This window comes from Gobius niger (genome assembly GCF_951799975.1).
Source record: "Gobius niger genome assembly, chromosome: 14".
In the NCBI taxonomy this organism is placed as follows: Eukaryota; Metazoa; Chordata; class Actinopteri; order Gobiiformes; family Gobiidae; genus Gobius; species Gobius niger.
Window position 1 is genome coordinate 28,736,154 of NC_136865.1, and position 22,533 is coordinate 28,758,686.

The following is a 22,533-nucleotide window of genomic DNA, read 5'->3' on the forward strand; positions in this document are numbered from 1 at the left end:
TTCTTTGTCACTGTTTTGTTGCATTTTTGTCACTTCTTTGTCACTGTTTTGTTGCATTTTTGTCACTTCTTTGTTGCATTTTTGTCACTTCTTTGTCACTTCTTTGTTGCATTTTTGTCACTTCTTTGTCACTTCTTTGTTGCATTTTTGTCACTTCTTTGTCACTGTTTTGTTGCATTATTGTCACTTCTTTGTCACTTCTTTGTTGCATTGTTGTCACTTCTTTGTCACTGTTTTGTTGCATTTTTGTCACTTCTTTGTCACTGTTTTGTTGCATTTTTGTCACTTCTTTGTTGCATTTTTGTCACTTCTTTGTTGCATTTTTGTCACTTCTTTGTTGCATTTTTGTCACTTCTTTGTTGCATTTTTGTTGCATTTTTGTCACTTCTTTGTTGCATTTTTGTCACTTCTTTGTTGCATTTTTGTCACTTCTTTGTTGCATTTTTGTCACTTCTTTGTCACTTCTTTGTTGCATTTTTGTCACTTCTTTGTCACTTCTTTGTTGCATTTTTGTCACTTCTTTATCACTGTTTTGTTGCATTGTTGTCACTTCTTTGTCACTGCTTTGTTGCATTGTTGTCACTTCTTTGTCACTGTTTTGTTGCATTGTTGTCACTTCTTTGTCACTGTTTTGTTGCATTATTGTCACTTCTTTGTCACTTCTTTGTTGCATTTTTGTCACTTCTTTGCCACTGTTTTGATGCATTTTTGTCACTTCTTTGTCACTGTTTTGTTGCATTTTTGTCACCTCTTTGTCAATGTTTTGTTGCATTTTTGTCACTTCTTTGTCACTTTTTTGTCATTTTTCTGGTCCGTTTTGTGTTACTTTTTTTGTTACTATTTCCCAGCGCTTTTTTTTGTATTTTCCTCCTCACTTTTGTCGCTTTTTTGACGCTTTTTTCCAAGAATCTTTCACATTTGAGTAAAACTAAACCGGAGAAAATGCTCTCGCTTCCGGCGGGGGTCATGAGGTTAAGTCGGGGGTTCAAAGGTCAAACTAAAAACGCTTGAACGCAGACCCACGTGTAAATAATGCCCTTATAAAGACGCACGGAGTGAATTACCTTTTGTAGGTTTGTAGCATAGATAGATTTGTAGACACACGGTGGAAAGCGATAAACGCGAGCCCCCACGAGCCTCTGAACCGGCGTCCAGCAGGGGGCGACAGCGCACCACTTGACACCACTTATTTATTGTATTTTTGTCACTTCTTTGCCACTTATTTGTTGCAGTTTTGCCACTTCTTTGTCACTTTTTTGTTGTATTTTTGTCACTTTTTTGTTGTATTTTTGTCACTTCTTTGCCACTTATTTGTTGCAGTTTTGTCACTTCTTTGTCACTTTTTTGTTGTATTTTTGCCACTTTTTTGTTGTATTTTTGTCACTTTTTTGTTGTATTTTTGTCACTTTTTTGTTGTATTTTTGTCACTTCTTTGTTGCATTTTAGTCACTTCTTTGTCACTTTTTGTTGCATTTTGTCACTTCTTTGTTGCATTTTTGTCACTTCTTTGTCACTTCTTTGTTGCATTTTTGTCACTTCTTTGTTGCATTTTTGTCACTTCTTTGTTGCATTTTTATCACTTCTTTGTTGCATTTTTGTCACTTCTTTGTCACTTTTTGTTGCATTTTGTCACTTCTTTGTAACATTTTTGTCACTTCTTTTGTTGTATTTTTGTCACTTTTTTTGCCGCATTTTTATTGTGTTTTTGTTGCATTTTTTTTTTTTTTCGGTCCGTTTTTTGTTACTATTTTCCAGCGCTTTTGTTTGTATTTTCCTCCTCACTTTTGTCGCTTTTTTGACGCTTTTTTTCCAAGAATCTTTCACATTTGAGTAAAACTAAACCGGAGAAAATGCTCTCGGTTCTTGCGGGGGTCATGAGGTTAAGGCGGGAGTTCAAAGGTCAAACTAAAAACGCTTGAACGCAGACCCACGTGTAAATAATGCACTTATAAAGACGCACGGAGTGAATTACCTTTTGTAGGTTTGTAGCATAGATAGGTTTGTTTACAGACGGTGGAAAGCGATAAACGCGAGCCCCCACGAGCCTCTGAACCGGCGTCCAGCAGGGGGCGACAGCGCACCACTTGACTCGGCGGCGACCACAAAAGAAGGAGCGCATTCGCAGAGAGAAGAAAAACAACAAACACGGATTAAAAATGGCGCAGAGGGAGCAGTTCAGGGCGATGCTGAACGCCCGCCTGGCCTCGACCGGGGACGGCATCAACGCGCTGTTCGAGGAGAAGATCCGGGAGTACGAGGAGGAGGTGAACTTCCTGAACGAGGAGAGCAACTTGAGGCAGAAGCTCCTGGACGCTGCGATGAAAGAAGGTGAAGGTGTGCGCGTGTTGAGGTTCTGCTGCAGACCCAGACGCATCTTACAGCATCGGTATTTCTGAAGACGGGGCAGGGAAGGGTTTTTGCAGGACTCGCTGACAACTTACCAGGGAACAGAAAAACAGTTTAGTTGCACATTGAATATTTGGAAGGGGTGAATGAATGCATGCAGTATTTGTTACATAATGTACCGAGCTCATTAGGAACAGATTTGCAGAATTTACCTGACAGGGGAATGGGATTTTCATACGTCGTTGTGCACGTTCAGATTTTGGTTACAATAGACAAGCAAGGTGACTCCCTTCTGGTTCTACAGCATCCATTTAAGTATTTCCCCCTTTTTATTAAAATAAGTAATGCCACACTTTTCCAATGCAAGTTAAAAACCTCTTACCACCCGAGAACATCTTCTCCAGTTCAGTTTTGCCCAAATCTCAGCGGTTACAGCCTCATTTGAAAGGTAAGACCCAGAAAACTGATCTAAATGGATCATTTTCCTTTCGTTGTTGCCGTGTTGTCATTGGATTTACATAGCTTTATTTTGCCACTCTTTTGTTGCTTTTTTTTTTCTTTTCTTTTTCATATTTGTATTCCATTTTTATTGCAACTTTTTTGCTATTATTGTTGCATTTTTTCAAAATTTTGTAATTTTTTTTGACACTTTTTTGCCACTTTTTCATTGCTTTTTTGTTTTTTTTGTGTCTTTTTACTTTTTATTGCGTTTTTTATTTTATTGCATGTTTGCCACTGTTTTGTTCCGTTTTTGTTGCATTTTTATTTATTTTTTTCATAGATTTTTGTCACTTTTTTTTTTTAACTTTTTCATATTTGTATTCCATTTTTATTGCATGTTTCTTTGCAGTTATTGTTGCATTTTTTTTTAGTTTAATTTTTGTCACATTATTGCATTTTTTAAAATCAGATTTGTGCCACTTTTTCATTGCTTTTTTGTTAGACATTTATTGCGTTTGACAGATTTTTTTACTTTTTCATATTTTTGTCATCACGTTTTTTTGTTTTGTTGCATTTTTATTTGCATTTTTGTAGTTTTTTGTTGCATTTTTGATTTAATTTTTTGTCACATTATTGCAATTTTTAATCAGATTTTTGCCACTTTTTCATTGCTTTTATGTCACTTTTTTTGTCTTTTTACTTTTTATTGCGTTTTTGATTTTATTGCATATTTGCCACTGTTTTGTTACGTTTTTGTTGCATTTTTATTTATTTTTTTCATAGATTTGTCACTTTTTTTTCTTTTTTACTTTTTCATATTTGTATTCCATTTTTATTGCATGTTTGCCACTTTTTGCTGTTATTGTTGCATTTTTTCAAAATTTTGTAATTTTTTTGTTGTTGTCACTTTTTTGTTGCATTTTTTAATTACATTTTTTTCACATTACTGCATTTTTTAAAATCAGATTTTTGCCACTTTTTCATTGCTTTGTTTTTTTTTGCTTTTTATTGCAATTTTGACAGATTTTTTATAGTTTTTCATATTTTTGTCGTCACGTTTTTTTGTTTTTGTTGCATTTTTTCTTTCATTTTTGTCACATTATTGCAATTTTTTAATCAGATTTTTGCCACTTTTTCATTGCTTTTTTGTCACTTTTTTTTTACTTTTTATTGCGTTTTTGTTTACTTATTTTATCATTTTTTTGGTCACTTTTTTGTTGTTTTTGATATATTTTTTATAGTGATCAAGAAAGCAACAAAAAATGACAAACACAAAAAACAAGCAAAATCAAGACAAAGGAAAATAGACAAACACGCCTAAAATGTGACAAAAACGTCAATCAGTTCTGTCGGTCTTAGCTTTCAAATGAGGCGTTACCCTGGCCTATAGGCTCGAGAACTATTGGGTCTCATTAAGTTTTAAAATCTGCCAACGTTCCAGCTTAGAGATGTCGAACATGTTATAAAATGTGACGTGTTGTCATTGGATTTACATCGCTTTTTTTTGTCACTCTTTTGTTGCTTTTCATATTTGTATTCATTTTTTATTGCATGTTTGCCATTTTTTTGCTGTTATTGTTTTCAAAATTTTGTAATTTTTTTGTTTTTTGTCACTTTTGTGTTGCATTTTTTTATTTCATTTTTGTCACATTATTGCATTTTTTTTATCAGATTTTTGCCACTTTTTCATTGCTTTTTAGTCACACGCTTTTTTGTTTTCTGTTTTACTTTTTATTGCGTTTGACAGATTTACTTTTTCATATTTTTGTCGTCACGTTTTTTTGTTTTCTTTTTGCAGCATTTTTTCTTTCATTTTTGTCACATTATTGCAATTTTTAATCAGATTTTTGCCACTTTTTCATTGCTTTGTCACTTTTTTGTCTTTTTACTTTTTATTGCGTTTTTGATTTTATTGCATGTTTGCCACTGTTTTGTTACGTTTTTGTTACATTTTCATTAATTTTTTTCATAGATTTGTCACTTTTTTTTTCTTTTTTACTTTTGCTGTTATTCTTTAATTACATTTTTGTCACATTACTGCATTTTTTAAAATCAGATTTTTTTACTTTTTCATCGCTTTGTTTTTTTGCTTTTTATTGCAATTTTGACAGATTTTTTTACTTTTTCATATTTTTGTCGTCACGTTTTTTTGTTTTGTTTTCGTTGCATTTTTTCTTTCATTTTTGTCACATTATTGCAATTTTTTAATCAGATTTTTGCCACTTTTTCATTGCTTTTTTGTCACTTTTTTTTTACTTTTTATTGCGTTTTTGATTTTATCGCATGTTTGCCACTGTTTTGTTACGTTTTTTGTTGCATTTTTACTTATTTTATAATTATTTTTTGTCACTTTTTTGTTGTTTCTGGTTGCCTTTCAAATTTCTTTTTTATAGTGATCAAGAAAGCAACAAAAAATGACAAAAACACAAAAAACAAGCAAAATCAAGACAAAGGAAAATAGACAAACACGCCTCATAAATGTGACAAAAACGCGGCTCGAGAGTTTTCTAGATTTGGGAGAATTATTAAGCTTTATAATCTGCCAACATGTTATAAAATGTGACTCTTGCATTGACTTACGTGTGGATGTTGTGTCCTCGGGCAAGACACCTTTGTGACGTGTTTCCCGTGTCTGTAGGGATGCCGGTGGTGCTGTGCGAGGACGAGCCGGGCCCCAGTGAAAACGCAGCGTCTCCAGTGTCGCCCCAAACCCAACAGAAACCCAACGCCAACAAGCGGAGGCCACGGAAGAAGAAGAAGAACTCTTAAACGCGGACTTTCAGACGAGACCGAGAAGCGAGAAGTTTGAATGTTTATTTGACTCTTTTGGTTTTTTTCCTGGATTTTCCTGGAAGCGTTTTTTTTTTTTCTTCCCTGAATCTTTTCGTGGAATGGACCCATTTTTAACTTTTTTCTTTTTGAAGAAGAAGCCCCACAGAGGAACTTGTGAATATGGCAGTGTTTAGTTGGTGAAACAGGGTCGGACTTCAGTGGGAAGTTAAAGCCCATTTAATTAGTAAACAGTCTGTGCCAAATAGAGGTAATCAATAAAGGTCGACCCACTAATAGGGCGATAAAGACAAAAATGTATATTGCTACTTTTGGGGACTTTCCCGATGACGACGATGAAGCGATACTTTTCACCAGAAATGTGCTGCAAACATCTACATTTATTTTTGGGCTTTAAAAATGGCATCAACCTCTTAAAGGGATATTTCAGGATTTTTGACATAGGGCCTCATTTCCTAGTTATCCAGAATGTTGTTGATTTCTGGAGATTTTTTTTTATTAATTTGAAGAGTTTAGCGGTGCTTGGCTAGTGCATGTCTATGGTAACTAGTAGCCTGCATTAACCTCTTAACTCCCTCCTGAACCGAGAGCATTTTCTCCAGGTCAGCTTTACCCAAATCCTGTAGGCCAGTGTAACGCCTCATTTGAAAGCTGAGACCTAAAAAACTCATCTAAATGGATCTTTTTCCTCATGTTGTCAGATTTTTTCCCCATCATTTTTGGGGGGTTTTCAACTCATTTTTTTTTTGTAACTTTTTTGTATTTTTTTTGTCAAATAGTACATTTTTTGTCACATTTGTCCTTTTTTTGTCAAATTTTTGCCACTTTTTCATCATTTTTTGTAAATTTTTCGTCCTTTTTTTGTCTAAGTTTTCTCACTTTTTTGTCACATTTGTCATTTTTTGGGGGGTTTTCAACTCATTTTTGTAACTTTTGTCAAATAGTAAATTTTTTGTCACTTTTTGTCCATTTGTCCCATTTTTTTGTCATTTCTTTGTCATTTTTTGTCAATTTTTTGTGACATTTTTTCATCTTTTTTTGTAAATTTTTTGTTCTTTTTTGTCTAAGTTTTCTCACTTTTTTGTCACATTTTTGTCATTTTTTTCATAATTTTTTCTCAGTTTTTTGTCACATCTTCATCATTGTTTTCGTCTCAGTTCTGTCGCTATTTTCTCACCTTTTGTCCGGAAGCTTTTGGATTGGGGTAAAGCCAAACTGGAGAAGATGTGCTCGTTCGGGTGGGAGTTAAGGGGTTAAAACCCTCTTCAAAATCATGGGCTCGTCCTCCAAACGTCGCCATATCTGATTTGTAGAAAGCTCCTTTGTGAATTCCACGTGTAGTAATGGCGGCCGCAGGTAAACAAACTATTGTAGATCCGGTAACCGAGCAGATCACTCCGCCGCTGCGTAGCTACAACCAGGAAGTGCTCAAATATAAGTTATTTTAAATGCTAAAGGGTTGTATTGTAGTCGACACATACATTTATATGGTTAGTCTGGTGTTATAAGTGATTTGCCTCAGGGTCACACTGTTTTTAGTGCAGGCTACTCGTTACCATAGACATGCATTAGCCTAGCACAGTTAACTCTTCAAATATAAGGACTGCATTAATTGAATATGAAAAATACGTATCTCCAGAAATCAATGAGAAAAGTGCCGTTGATGCGGGGGTGGAAAAGCTTAGCTTCTGCCTGTTTAACCCCTTAACTCCCGCCTGAACCGAGCACATTTTCTCCAGTTTGGCTTTACCCCAGTCCAAAAGCTTCTGGAAAAAAGCTGTGAAAATAGCAACAAAACTGAGACGATGGAAATGTGACAAAAAAAGTGAGAAAACATTGACAAAAAGTGACGAAAAATGTATGAAAAAGTGGCAAAAATGTCACACAAATGTCACAAGAAATTGACAAAAAATGGACGAAGAAATGACAAAAATATGAAAAAAAAGGACAAAAAAATGACGGAAAAATTGACGGAAAAAAATTGCCGAAAAAATGACAAAAATGACCAAAAAAAATTACAAAAATGTGATAAAAAATGACGAAAAAGTTACAAAAATGAGTTGAATACCCAACAAAAAAAATGATGGAAAAAAAATCTGGTGACGTGAGGAAAAAGATCCTCTCGGTTCAGGCGGGAGTTAAGAGGTTAAACCCTGATATGTTGCACACCCCAAACATGAATGTCCTGATAAAGCGCCCCCTGCTGTCACTGTTCAGCTATTGTCCAGAAATCAGCATCAGAAAAACCCACATCTGTCGACCTCTAATAATACTTTGCCAACTCTTCAGTAAGAAGTCCAAACTTTGTCAAACGGAGCCCTTTGCTGAGTTTTTCATTTCAATCCTGTTTTCGAGGGAACAGTTTCACCTTCAAACGACGAGGAAAAGCTTTTGCAAAAGTGAAAAAGCATCAAGTCCATGGATGAAGAGACTTTAAATAACGAGGCACTTTCTTTCTTCACGTTTTTCTCTAAAGAGACTCGTGTCCAGTGGGGTTTAATAAGTCTTTAAACTAGGGGCTGTTTCAAACTCTAACCTCCCCTTTTACAGGTTGTTTGGAAATATATAAAACGCCTGGAGAATCTGGGACGACTGGAGCAGGGCTGGGCACCGTTACATCTTTTTCGATACCAGCACTTTAACGATACTCGGTTTTCGATACCGATACGGAAACGTTTGTCATATAGAACCATAAAACTGACTTTAAAAAAAATCTACATTTATTCCTTTTCCTTCTATTTAAATTTATTTTACATTTGTATCATGTGTTTGAGGTGAAACCCCTATTTTATTTTCAATTTTTAACCAATTTTTCTGTGTTTTTTACATTTATTTTGGCCCAATTTTTCTTCTCCTTTTTTTCTTCTCACACACACATTCTTTTTTACATTTCGGCCCAAATTTTCCTATTTTTCCCACTTGTTTTTCCCATTTTTTCTTCCTTTAAAAGCAGTACTAAGTAACTCGTGCCCCTAGAGGCCATAAGCGCCACTGCAGGTGTTGAAACAAGTTCAGTTTTTTTACTCATTATTTGTCCGTGAGAGTAAATACTACGCTAACAGAAAAGACAAAGGGACAGAGGGACATTGTTCATCCAATTACACAATGGAGATATTTTTTTTTCACTCAAACTCGGCTGTAAATACTGTTTAAGTGGCGCTAGCCCGCAGTTAGCTTTACCCGTTAGCCTGTTAGCTTCTTCTTTGTGATTCTATTAGTGTGTATTGGTGGCTCCGGTCCGGTGGCAGTCAAGTTGCGACCCCCCAATCATCCCATAAACACTTGTATTACCCCCAGAGGGACTAAATCAGACACCACACGGTACCCAGCCCTACTTAAGAGAGCTTTTATCTTTTTACTTTGTATCAAACTGACAAATGAGTGATGATCGTTCGCTCCTGTGCGGTGGAAATGTGGGGATTCAAAGGTTAAATCCCTCGCTCAGACTGAGGTTTACAGTGTGATTATGTTCAAATGTGTTCGGCTCATGTGTCTGAAAGTTTGTGGAAATGTTGATCATGTTTTAAAATCATGTCACGGGAACTTTATTCAAATAAAACTATTAAAACATATTCAGGTTTTGATTTATTTGAACCATTACACATAATTCAGACATTTTTACAACTTTGTTTCCCTTTAAATCCATTTCAGCAACGACTCTTTAAACCCAGCGCAGCAAAATCACAATCAATAGGTCTTATAAAAGGCACATCTTTGATATGTAAACTGGTTTCCCTCTGGTAAAAGTCAAGTAAAGAAAAGTAGGATGGGAGCTTCATCTACGTGAGTGAGAAGGTTAGCGCCCCCTCTGGTTTGAAAAGAAAGGGCAGAGCTCGACTGGGAACTGATCATTTATTTGTCAGATATGAAAAGGCAAAAGGAAGTGATCTGTTGCTTGACACACTGGTTTATGCCATTACAGCTTCAGCTTTTATTGTAATTAAATACGTTTTACGCAGCCTGTGATGGAGTTTTCTAAATGATGGTGCGTTTTAAAGGAACAGGCCACCGTTTTCCCACTCTGAGATCTGTTCTTACCTGAGCTTAGACGAGTTGATACGTACCGGTCTGGTCTTTGTGCGTGCCCTCAGTCACGCAAAACGAGAGTTAGCATTTAGCCTCTCCCTGTATATTCCTATAGCTCCAGCTGGGGGTGAAGTTAGAAGTGACCACGCTCCTCCACGGGCACAAAGACCTCGCCTAACTCGATAACATTTTACAGAAGGGGGCTCTGAGCTGTTGGTTCAGAGATTCTGGGGGGCGTGGCCTGAACGTTTGGAAACCCCATGACATAGTACTAGATTTGGCAGGTGCAATGTATCAAAGTGTTAACTAAGGCTGTGTCCGAATGTCCACACTATTCCCTATATAGTGACTATATAGTGGTCACATGTTGTAGGGGTGTCCGAATGTCCAGAGAGAAAAAAGTAGGGCACTCGAAATTTCCCACAATGCATCTCGAAAAGTAGTGAGCATCGATATGTCACTATACGGAGTCGGAGTCGGAGAAGAGCCTGACAGCGACAGGTCTTTGAACTAAACAACACGACTGAAGTAAATCAGCTTTTTCAGTCGTGTGTTTGTATTTCTCATGAATAAACGACTTCAATATAAACGGTTACGGTGAAAAAATGCTAACGTTAGCTGCAAACCTTTAGCTTGAGCTGTTAACCTCTTAACTCCCGCCTGAACCGAGAGGATCTTTTTCCTCACGTCATCAGATTTTTTTTTTCCATCATTTTTTTGTTGGGTATTCAGCTCATTTTTGTAAGTTTTTGTCATTTTTTCGTCAATTTTTAAATCACATTTCTGTCACATTTTTGTCATTTTTTGTCACATTTTTGTCATTTTTTCGTCCATTTTTTTCAATTTCTTGTCACATTTTTGCCACTTTTTCATAAATTTTTCGTCACTTTTATTTCCATCATTGTTTCCGTCTCAGTTTTGTTGCCATTTTCACAGCTTTTTTCCAGAAGCTTTTGGACTGGGGTAAAGCCAAACTGGAGAAAATGTGCTCGGTTCAGGTGGGAGTTAAGGGGTTAAATGACCGATAGCTTCCTCTCGAATAATCCGAGCCATTCATGTAAAATCCACGTTAAATATAACGTATCTGACTCGTATTTATCCATAAATATTCCACTGTCTCTAAGTTTGGTTGGTCTTTATCACAGAAATACTTTATTCCCGGAGTTTAGCGAACTTTTAGCAGATGTAGTCACTCAATCTGCTGGCGCTTCGGACACCGGGCTCTGACCTACTTTCAACACGAGTGTTTTTTTTCGTGATGATAGTTTTAGTTTTAATTTAAATGACAAATAAACGCCTGTAAAAATGCCAAAACAGTCATTCTGTTTCATAAAATAAACGTTTGTAACAATACATAAATTCAGATTAAAAAAAAAAATGTCTATGTAGTGAATGAGGGTTTAGGGACTAGTGTGGACATTCGGACACAGCCTAGTCACAGTGGGAATGATTCACGGCCACTAGATGGAGCTGTTCCCCAATAATGAATCCATGAACTGGCTCTTATTCAATCTGTTCAAACCATAATAGTTCCCAGTCGTTTATTGCCAGTGAACTGATGTGTTTGTGAGTGAGATTTTTCCTGAATGTTGTCTCCCCAGAAGAAGAAAAGACATAAATATAAGAGTTGTTGATTTCAGTAAAAGTGCCCGGATGTTGCTCCATTTATATATGAATTACTAAACGACTGCGTCTGATTGAAGTGTGTGAAGTATGAATTGTTTTAGAACCTCAAACCGCTTCTCCTGGGTGTTTCCGGACGCGTCACTGTCTCCAGTCCAGCCCGAGCGTCTCCGCGATGAAGGCGAATACGTGCGTGTCCTCCAGGATGGCTTTGGCGGTGGGTTTGCCGGCGCCGTGTCCGCTCTGCGTGTCCACCCGCACCATCAGCGGCTGCTTCTGCTGAGGACTGCTGCCCACGCCCACCTGCAGGGCGGCGCTGTACTTCAGCGTGTGCAGGGGGACCACGCGGTCGTCGTGGTCGGCCGTGAGCAGCAGGACGGCGGGGTACGGGGGGCCGGAGTACGGCGGCGGCGGCAGGTTGTGGAGAGGAGAGTATCTGAGGGGAGAGAGAAGAACTTGAGCGGTTTCTAAATGGTCTGAGGGAAGGTGGTCAAAACATGTTCAGCTGCCATTTTAGCTGAAATTATTTATTTAAGATGAGACTAATGGAAGCCCTTCTCTTTGGTCCTCATGGCGGGGAGCTGACATTGCTGTAGACACTTGGTAAACAGGGTTCTTATGTAGCTTTGGACCTCGTTTAAACTGCTTAAAAGCCTGGCTCCAAAGAGTTTTAAGGCTGCAACTAACGATTATTTTTCTATCGATTAATCTATCGATTATTTTTTCGATTAATCGATTAATCTATCGATTATTTTTTCGATTAATCTATCGATTATTTTTCATGTTACCGATTATTTTTTCATTTAAAATGAAGAAAAAAACATTGATGTGTCCAAATGGCATGGCTTTTATATATTTATTTACTACTAGTCTATTTTCCCCACTTTTTAAAATAGTAAATGGCAAATGGGCCCATTCTCTCACTTCTGGCCCTGACCCACAGTTTGGGAACCGCTGATTTAAAACTAACTGAAACCTGCACCTGACGGTTATTTCTGTCTGACCACTGAGAATTAGCCTGTGAGTCGCCCAATTCGTTATAGACTGTGCACATTCAGAGAACCAGAGTTACTGTAAGTTACTGTGCTCGTGAGAACCATGTGGATTCAACTCCTCTTTGAGACAAAAAGGCCACGGACACGGCTTTACTCTCGTATATCCATCAAACTACTGTCCTGATTCTCCGCTAGACACAACAACAAGAGAGTTTAAATGAGTGTGTGGCCGATGCCCCGAGTCCGCGCAGAGAAAACATGAGAGCTGCGCCGGGACACGGGTGACATGATGCAGACGCGCATGAGGCGAAACGAGCACCGGGAGACAGACGGCCGAGCGGGACACGAGCGGAGAAGTAGCCTACTCGCGTGTTGGGAGAGACGGGGACGGCGGTCGGTCTCTCCTGCTCATTCACTTCAGCAGACTGCTCCGTTTTGGTTTTATATGCGGCAAAGTAGGCGGAGAGTGAGTGAGGCTGTCAGAGCCTGTCCCCGTAACAACGCGTTGATTAATCAGTGAAACAACACCGTAGTTTGACTTAGATACGGGGCCCTTGCAGCCGCGGGTGTTTTCGTTTCACATGTTCGTTCATAGCCGTTGTGCTGTAGCCTGGCTAACGCCAGACTAAAATCACAAGTGATGCTGCAGTTCGAAATGATTGGAGCGCACACAGCAGTCTGGCGTTAGCCAGGTTAGTTGTGCTGCTGTGATATGACATTTCCGCTCGACAGTGTGCATACAACAACATTATTAGGCCGTTTCTGGAAATACTCCCACACTTTTGACGACTTTTGCCGTGCTTTTCCCCCCTCGGTCGCAGCGTTTGCATTACGCGCAGCCACGCTGGAAGTGAAATGTAAACAAGCGACGCGTCGACGCACAAAAACGGCGTCGACGTATTTACGTAATCGACGACGTCGACGACGTCGACGCGTCGTTGCAGCCTTAAAGAGTTTCATTCATAGAAATAAAAACGAGAAGCGTCATTCGATCCTTACGCATGCTGACAGTTAGCAAAGAAGCTACTACGGTAAACTTTTCACATTCCATTAGCTGGTTCAATGTATTTTCCCTATAGCCGTTAGCATTAGCCACCAAACATCTCAAATTATGAACGATTCAGATGTTTTCAGCTGTTGTCAACCCATAGACCACGTTTAGCAATCATTAATAAATGTACAGACCTTTGGATAATTTACTTTACATATAAACAAGCATCTAAAAGTGTCCTCCGAGTTCTAAGCTAAATGCTAAATCACATTCAAGTTTCTTTGGGTCAGAATCACAAATACAGACATTAATATGGAAAAAAAAAAAAGATATGGACATTAAACATAATCTTGTGATATAAACATGAAAAAGAAACCACAGAAAAGTGTCTAAATGGGCCGTACTGTCACTGCCGTCACTTAGCTGTAAGTTAGCGTCGTTAGCATTGGGGTTTAAAGCAGGAGCTTTACGGTATTACCTTTCACAGGTATGAACTATGATTTAAAGTTTATTTTGTTATTTTGATTATTTGTCCCAATCAGATTTGGTTAATTGTGTCACTGATATTTTTTACTGATAATCAAAATGTGCCCATTAGGAAATAGCAATTATTATTAACATAAAACATTGGATTGAACAAAACAATCTGTATAGCTGTCTGTGTAGTTAGCTTACGGCCTGTTTCAATGGAAACTTCACAAAATATAAGTGTGTTTTTTAAATGTGGCAAGAATATTTCATAAATATCAAACTGTGAGACTTGCATTTGTTGTTATGAGTTTTATTATTTATAAATTCCAACAGTCATTACATTACTTTGGCTGCGTAATAACATATGCCGGAACAAGATGGTGGCGTGTCCATATTTCAACAACGGAACGAAGCCACTGAGGACATTTCTCCTACTTATTTCTATGGCTTTATTTTTCTAAAATCTGCTATGACCCATGTGACCACGCTGGGGTGGGAGTCATGTGTTTAACCTGCTGTTTTTAGCATATTATAGATAAAAAGTTGAAGCCTGATTCTATGCCTGAGGCTCTGGAGCTCTGCGGAGGCTTGGAGCTCTGCCGAGGCTCTGGAGCTCTGTGGAGGAGGCTCTGGAGCTCTGTGGAGGCTCTGAAGCTCTGCCGGAGCTCTGCCGAGGCTCTGGAGCTCTGTGGAGGCTCTGGAGCTCTGTGGAGGCTCTGGAGCTCTGCCGAGGCTCTGGAGCTCTGCGGAGGCTTGGAGCTCTGCCGAGGCTCTGGAGCTCTGTGGAGGCTCTGGAGCTCCATTCTTTAAAGGGGGCGGCTAAATTATTCCATTTTCTGATTTTGCTTAATTCTAGCTATTTATTTGCTTAAATGTAGTGTTTCTTTCTTGTTTTATGATAAGAAAAATATTCTAGAAATAAGAATTCTTAGCAAGAAAAAAAAGCTTTCCCCATTGGCAGAATAAAAATAAAACAGTTTGTCTTATTTTAACAAACTTAAAATAAGACAAAATGTCTTAAGAAAATGTCTTATTTTAACATTTTTCCCCTTGTTTTTAGTAGGGTACTTTTTGCAGTGTAAATGTTTCCTCCCGTTTGTCAAACTAGCTTTTGTAAAACGTGCAGGATTTTACCCATGAGGCATTAGTGCACCTGATGAGTTGCGGGTTCTCCCACAGACTCACCCGTACGCGAGTCCATCGTTTTCAGCCACAACTCGATCGTCTTTACTGCGGGTTTTCCACAGAAATCTGTGGCGGATTTTCATAAAATATGCAGCGTTTTCAAGTGAACGCTTTTATGGAGCTCATTGTCTCCTATTTTCCACGACACGTTCATCTGTGCTCAGGTTCGGGCACAGCGGTTCGGTGGCACAGCGGTTAGCGCTCGTGCTTCACAGCTAGAAGGTCCAGGTTCGATTCCCACCTGGACGAGGCCTTTCTGTGTGGAGTTTGCATGTTCTCGCCGTGTCTGCGTAGGTTTCCTCCGGGTACTCCGGTTTCCTCTACCACGAAAAACATGTACAATAGGCCAGGATGAATGAGAGTGTCCCCATGTGACGACGGAGGGAAATTAGCCCATGCACTGTCCCAACAAATAAACCAATAAACCAAACTAAACTAAACTTCTGCTCTCTGCCCTCATCCTTCGCTTTGTCACTTTTTTGTTGCGTTTTCATACTCGTTTTTGCTGTTATTTTGACGTTATTTTGAAAAAGTTCCGCTCTTTTTTATGCAAATATCTGGAAAGTAAAACTCTGAAACCTTGCATGTACTTATGAATTCACGTTCCCTTTGCTGTGATGCTCATAACCGAGCTCAGATGCATCTTTTTTCCCCACTGATCGTCCTTGAAATGTTTCTACCGCCGGACTGAAGTCGACCTGTGCGAAACTAAATCAGTCGCTTACCTCGGTGTGAATGAATAATGAAAGTGCAGCGCTTTACAAACTTCTTAACACAGGCTTGTGAAGCGCAATACAAGTGTAAGCCATTATTATTATGATTCTGCCAGTGCACATGAGAGCAGAGACCAAGCCCTGAAGTCAAAGGAACCATCTGTAGACCTCAGAGACAGGTTTGTGGAGGCACAGATATGTTTGGACAGACACTCAGCTCCAGGAAGAGTCCCGGTGGTTCTGAAGGTCTTCCATTAACGAAGGACCTGTCTGTCTCCGAGACATGGAGGTCTACAGACAGTTCCTTTGACTTCGGGGCTTGGCTTCTGCCCTGATATGCTCTATCAGCTGTGGGACCTTCCAGAGAGGAGTCCCACAGCTGACAGTGCACATGAGAGCAGAGACCAAGCCCTGAAGTCAAAGGAACCGTCTGTAGACCTCAGAGACAGGTTTGGACAGACACCCAGCTTCAAGAAAAGTCCGGTGGTTCTGAATGTCTTCCATTCACGAAGGACCTGTCTGTCTCCGAGACATGGAGGTCTACAGACAGTTCCTTTGACTTGAGGGCTTGGCTTCTGCCCTGGGGTGCTCTATCAGCTGTGGGACCTTTCAGAGAGGAGTCCCACAGTGCACATGAGAGGAGAGACCAAGCCCTGAAGTCAAAGGAACCGTCCGTAGACCTCAGAGACAGGTTTGTGGAGGCACAGAATTGCTCTGATTGCTTCGTTTGGACAGACACTCAGCTTCAAGAAGAGTCCCGGTGGTTCTGAATGTCTTCCATTTACGAAGGACCTGTCTGTCTCTGAGACATGGAGGTCTACAGACAGTTCCTTTGTCTTCGGGGCTTGGCTTCTGCCCTGACAGGCTCCATCAGCTGTGGGACTTTACAGAGAGGAGTGTGTCTTTCAAAATGAAGACCAACCCATTTCAGTCAAGTTGTAGGAACATCTTAAGGACGATCAGTGGAGAAAGATGCTCTTGAGCTCCATTTTTAGTGTTGTAGCAAAGGGTACATGAATACATACATGCGATACTTCAGAGTTTCATTTTTCTTCACAGCCTGAAGGTCCAGGGTTCGATTCCCACCTGGACGAGACCTTTCTGTGTGGAGTTTGCATGTTGCATTAATCCTCAAGCCATGAGTTTTGGGCAGTTTTTGAGAAACTTGAGGGTGGATTTAGCTGCCGACTCCTGGAGATCAGGCTGACCCCAAACAGCTGGTCTGTGAAGGAAGAAGCCCAGTGACCTAACTGGATATCCATCCAGGTGGAGGGTGAATCGCAGGCGGTTCAGTGATTACTTGAAGTTTGGATGGACGTTTGATCCAAGTAAAATACCCAACTACAACTCGAGCGTCAGAAAATCTAAGCCGGAGCAATGACCACAGAGAGCAGTGCAGGTGGAAACCTATATGCTGTGTGGGGACTGACATCAGGGAGACAGAGACGAGCGTGACACTCACGGTGCACGGAGGGAGAGTGAATGAGCTGAGAGATGACCAGACACTCCACAGTGTAGGAACGCTCACGAAAAGACACGGGTAAATATGTACATTCACATAAAAGTCTTCCACTGGCACCGTGTAATCCATGACCGTTACTGACAGGTAGGACTGTTGAAAAGGAACCCAGTCAGGCAGAGCAAAGGGGCAGAAGACGAAGGGGGAGATGAAAAGATTCACAGGTCCAAAGTTAACGCAAAATAACTTGAACATCCGCAGAATGATCAACTCCGTGTCTGCAAAGGCCGTAAGGAAAGTGATCCATCTCTCACCATGAATGTCCACCAAGTGTGATACAATATGGGAGAAACATAGGAACAGTCCAAACAGAAACACGAACATTAGCACGTTCTGGATACCCTGCCAAAGAATTCGCATCATGTCAACAAAGTTCCTGTTGATTTCGGCGATAAGGAAGCGAACTTGTTCGTCATGGGCCTGACGCTGTTCAGTAACCTGGTCTAACTGCTGGTTTAGTTCAGATCGATCCATTTTGTTACTTTCAGGAGTAACAGTAGTAGAAGTTAGTCGTGTTAACTTCTCAAAATACTGAGAATTTCTTCTAGATCAAATGTGTGCGCATTCGCTGAGCAAAACCTCTGAAGATGCGAAATGATTCTCCACAGGATTGAACTGACTGCTTTGCCTCTGCCTTGGACAAGGAAAACATTCTGTTGCCTAGGAACAGATTGAACAGTTTGGAATGAGATCTTCGGAATTTACCATATATGGTTAGACCATTCTCAGTCATGTGACTTTTGGTTGACCAATCAGCTGTTTGGAACTGTGCCTACAGTCTGCATACAGACGCATCTCTGGAATCGCCCATATATGGTCATTTTTTAAAACAGTTAAGGGGGAAAAACAATTTTGAAAAAATTGAAATTTTCTCTAATTATTCAAAAACTACTGTAACAAATGCTGAAATATGAACATAGTCTCTACTAAATAATGATGCAAAGACATGGGGAGGAGCAAAGTGGTTCAACAGCCCATAAACACATGCTAACTTGATGCTTCATGTTAGCATCGGGCTAATATGGCCAAACGGCCTTTGCTCTGCCCAATCCCCTCAGACCTTGGAAGCTAAGCAGGAAGGGCCTGGTCAGTGTTTGGATGGGAGACCGTTTGGGAAAACGAGGAAGCCTAGCGAATGTAGTGAGTGAGTGGTGGTCGGAGGGGCTGATGGCGCAGACTGGTTGGCTCGCTTCCGTCAGTCTACCCCAGGGCAGCTGTGGCTACCACCGAGTATGGAGCAATGTAAAGCGTCTTTGAGTGTCCAGAAGAGCGCTATATAAAACAAATGCATTATTATTATTATTATTATTATTATTATTATTATTATTATTATTATTATTATTATTATTATTATTATTATTATTATCATCAATGCTAAAGGTTAGCTAGCGCTAGCTACAACTGCCGTTTTTTCACTTCTACTGAACAATCTGCTGTGAATAAACATCCATATGGGCTCGATTTACACTTGACTTTATTTATGTGATAAATAAGTTCATATTCCAGAAAATGTCCCACACTGACCCACACGGAACCACACGGAACCACACGGAACCACACGGAACCACACTGACCCCAAGTTCACGAGGTAATTGCGAGGTACGAGGTAAAATTAAATGTACACAGTGTTTTCTCTGCTGCATTGAAAATATAGCATTGTGAATTAAAATAGGGAAATGTTCCGTACTTGATGATCCACTGGAACTGCTCGGGGTCGTCGGAGCAGCCGTAGTCCGTGGTCCAGGCGTGTCCGATGGTGAACTGGTGGAACTTCAGCATGTCCATGACGCCCACCTCCGCCACGGCGCAGCCGAACAGGTCCGGGCGCTGGTTCACACAGGCCGCTGCGGAGACCAGGACGACATCTACTTTACTTTTTATGAAACTAACACGGAAACTTCTGACAAAAGCCTTGAACGATGTATTTTCTTATAATTCCACTCAAGGTAATGTTTTTGCTTGGACTAAAAGTAAATTAATGCCTTTTTGGTCACTTTATTTGTGACTTGTTTTCGGCTACTTCTTTCAAGAAGCTTTTAAATTTTGGTTTAAGTCGAACTGGAGAAAATGTGCTTGGTTCACGTGAGGGTTAAGAGATTAAAGGGATATTTCAGGATTTTTGACATAGGGCCTCATTTCCTATATATCCAGAGTGCTGCTGATTTCTGGAGATTTTTTTTTTTGTAATTCACGCAGTTCTTATATTTGAAGAGTTACGTGGCGCTAGGCTAGTGCATGTCTATGGTATCAGCTAGCCTGCATTAAAAACAGTCTGACCCGCTCCACAGAGCACCTGAGGCAAATCACTTATAACACCAGACTAACCATATAAATGTCTGTGTCTATAGAAAATTTTTTGGAATATAACTGACCTGCATCACATGAATGATCGCTCGGGACTATTTTCTAGCAGATCACTCCGCCGCTGCGTAACTTATACAACCACAAAGCTGATGCTGCTCAAAGATAAGTTATTTTAAATGCAAAATGGTTAAAATTAGACTCCCTCCTCATCATTCAAATCTAACTGGATGCTTTTCATGCACAGAACATTTGACTGCGTCTTCACCCGCTCTGTCTCCTCACTGTTACGTTAAAATAGCTCCAAATAAGTCCCTTTCTCTTTTTGCCATGCTTGTTTTGTTTTAAGGTTCATTTGGGAAACATAATTTCACAGGTTCTCCTTGTCGTCTGAACTCACCCACGAGCAGGCCGCCGTTGGACGCTCCGTTGATGGCGATTTTACTGGCCGTGGTGTATTTCTCTTGGATCAGAAACTCCGCCGCGCACTGGAAGTCGTCGAAACAGTTCTGCTTGTTTCCCAAAGTCCCAGCTCCGAAAACACAATCATCACATGTATCACTTTAAGTCTGTACTTCATTAACCTCTTAACTCCCACCTGAACGGATCCCATTTTCTCCAGTTTGGCTTTACCCTAATCAAAAAGCAAACAAAAAAGTGCCAAATACTCAACCAAAAAGTGACAAAAATTCAAGAAAAATGTGACAAAAATTCAACCAAAAAGTGACAAAAATTCAACAAAAAGTGACAAAAATTCAACAAAAAAGTGACAAAAATTCAAGAAAAATGTGACAAAAACTCAACCAAAAAGAGACAAAAATTCAAGAAAAATGTGACAAAAACTCAGCCAAAAAGTGACAAATTTCAACAAAAAAGTGACAAAAATTCAAGAAAAATGTGACAAAAATTCAACCAAAAAGTGACAAAAATTCAACAAAAAAGTGACAAAAATTCAACAAAATGTGACAAAAACTCAACCAAAAAGAGACAAAAATTCAAGAAAAATGTGACAAAAACTCAGCCAAAAAGTGACAAATTTCAACAAAAAAGTGACAAAAATTCAAGAAAAATGTGACAAAAATTCAAGAAAAATGTGACAAAAATTCAACCAAAAAGTGACAAAAATTCAACAAAAAAGTGACAGAAATTCAAGAAAAATGTGACAAAAACTCAACCAAAATGTGACAAAAATTCTACAAAAATGTGACAAAAACTCAACCAAAAAGTGACAAAAATGCAACAAAAATGGGACAAAAATTCATCAAAAATGTGACAAAAACTCAACCAAAAAGTGACAAAAATTAATCAAAAATGTGACAAAAATTCAACAAACATGTGACAAAACCCAACAAAAAAATGACAAAAACTCAGCAAAAATGTGAAAAAAAAAGGTGACACAACACAGCAACAACGCGAGGAAAAAGATCAGTTTTGCGGGTCTTAGCGTTCAAATGAGGTGTTACACAGGCCTATAGCCAAAGAGGACAGAAGGCATTCGGTTTAGGCGGGTGGTAAACAAAGGTTTCATCTGCGGCCTCCATTCGAATGTGTTATTGATGCAAGTACTGAGATATTTGAAAGTGTCCGTGATCTGGAATAAAGACACTTACCTTTGTACCAGGTGAGTCCGTACTCTCCTCCTCCGCGGATGTTCGCCACGGCCAGGACTCCTCCCAAGTGCCGCACGAACAGCAGATACGCCACACTGTCCAATGAGTGAAATGTTCAGGCTTTATATGACTCACTAATGCCTTTAATGCCCCTGCACTCACTTGTAGTACGGCTGAATAGACGCCTCGAACCCTCCGTATCCGTAGAGGAAGACCGGATTGGACCCGTCCTTTTTCAGGTCTTTGGCGTGAACCAGGAACATGGGGATCTTTGTGCCGTCTTTACTCGGGTAGAAAACCTGGAAATACCGGCGGTAAACTGTGTAAATATCATTACATCATCACGAGCGTCGTCATCAGCCCCAATGAAAAAGGTCTACTTATAATGAACCGAGTTGTATTGTAAGTCAGAGTTTGAATGTGATCCACAGACATTCGCACGCTGCTGTCCTTTAATTGATGGCTGTCTCCATGTTGTCAGACTCACCGCTGAACCAGAGAACGAGTCTGGTCAGGGTTGGCATAAAACAAAATTTCTTTTTTGGAGCATTTTTTTGTCGTGTTTTTGTAGTTTTTTTCTTGTCGAGTTTTGTGGGTTTTTTTTGTTGCCTTTACATTGCTTTTTTGTTGTTGCTTTTCCGGCACACTTTTGTCGCTGTTCTGTGGCTTTTTCGTCGCTTTTCCATCACCTTTTTGTCATTTCTTTATTGTGTTATTGTGTGTTTTTGGTCTTTTACCGCTGATCTCCGGTGCCATTCGTAGATTGCTATTGAGGAGAGATCCGTGTGACAAGAATGACCACAAATAAACGATTCTGATAGTGATGTATCAGTTGCGAACGATCCGGCTCTTTTGAATGACTCGTTACAGTGAACGATATGAACGGGTTTGCGGAGGTGAACGGCTCATTTTTTAATTATTATTTTATTCCTCTTCGGAGGAGGGGCATCACTTATGTGCATGCTTATTTTGGGAAACAAAAGTCACTGCTGGAGTGGGGCAGACGGACAGTTTGTGAATGCATGACCGCGGGGCGTGAGTGCGGCCTGCGGGGAAAGGGTTTTAGAACGTGGCTCTGGGGAAACAGAGAGAGAGAGAGAGAGCGCCCGAACACTCCCAGCACCAGCTCTCTCCTGGGCCATGGGAGAGAAAAGGACGTGCGGGGTCTGTGATTGAGAGGCGGCTACAGGAGCTCTTCGCCGCCTCCGAAGCGTCATCACCGCACACTGCCTCCTCCTCAGTCCGCCCCGGTCACCGCCCCGCGAGGAGCTCAAAGTGAGCACGCATAAGGCAACGCGTTTGAGAAATAAAAGTCCTAATGAAATAATAAGCAACGGTTACAGAGGAGATCGCGTTGAAGCTAGACCTCTTTCACATACGTTTTTTACCCCCTCTTGCGCGCGGGAGAGAGAGGCAGATAAAAAGTTACGTGAATGACAGCAATAGAAGCTTAATCAGGTCGTGTGATTGTTTTTTGTGATAAAAACTCCATAGAGGGAAATATTGATGTTATATTGTTTGA

At 39.9% G+C, this 22,533-nt stretch overlaps 2 protein-coding genes across 2 annotated transcripts in view; one reads left to right on the forward strand and one right to left on the reverse strand.

Moving 5' to 3' along the window:
* Positions 1 to 2,085: 2,085 nt before the first annotated feature.
* Positions 2,086 to 5,595, forward strand: LOC306974282 (uncharacterized protein). The gene is made up of 2 exons (XM_079571459.1): positions 2,086 to 2,328; positions 5,426 to 5,595. Exons 1-2 carry the CDS (start codon positions 2,157 to 2,159, stop codon positions 5,554 to 5,556), a joined length of 303 nt encoding a protein of 100 aa, XP_079427585.1. The 5' UTR covers positions 2,086 to 2,156; the 3' UTR covers positions 5,557 to 5,595.
* Positions 5,596 to 11,192: 5,597 nt separating this feature from the next.
* Positions 11,193 to 22,533, reverse strand: part of LOC306973865 (prolyl endopeptidase) — a 33,159-nt gene continuing 21,818 nt past the window's right edge. The window contains exons 11-15 of the mRNA XM_079570928.1: positions 21,174 to 21,310; positions 21,012 to 21,106; positions 19,802 to 19,933; positions 18,788 to 18,944; positions 11,193 to 11,662 (exon numbers count right to left, since the gene is read on the reverse strand). Of these exons, the coding sequence (XP_079427054.1) occupies positions 11,368 to 11,662; positions 18,788 to 18,944; positions 19,802 to 19,933; positions 21,012 to 21,106; positions 21,174 to 21,310 (816 nt within the window). The 3' untranslated portion in view covers positions 11,193 to 11,367. The remainder of the gene's footprint in view (positions 11,663 to 18,787; positions 18,945 to 19,801; positions 19,934 to 21,011; positions 21,107 to 21,173; positions 21,311 to 22,533) is intronic.

Coding starts and splice junctions, on each gene's coding strand:
- LOC306974282 (XM_079571459.1), top strand. CDS start 2,157: ATGGCGCAGAGGGAGCAGTTCAGGGCGATGCTGAACGCCCGCCTGGCC. Junction 2,329..5,425: donor GGACGCTGCGATGAAAGAAG/GTGAAGGTGTGC, acceptor CCGTGTCTGTAG/GGATGCCGGTGGTGCTGTGC.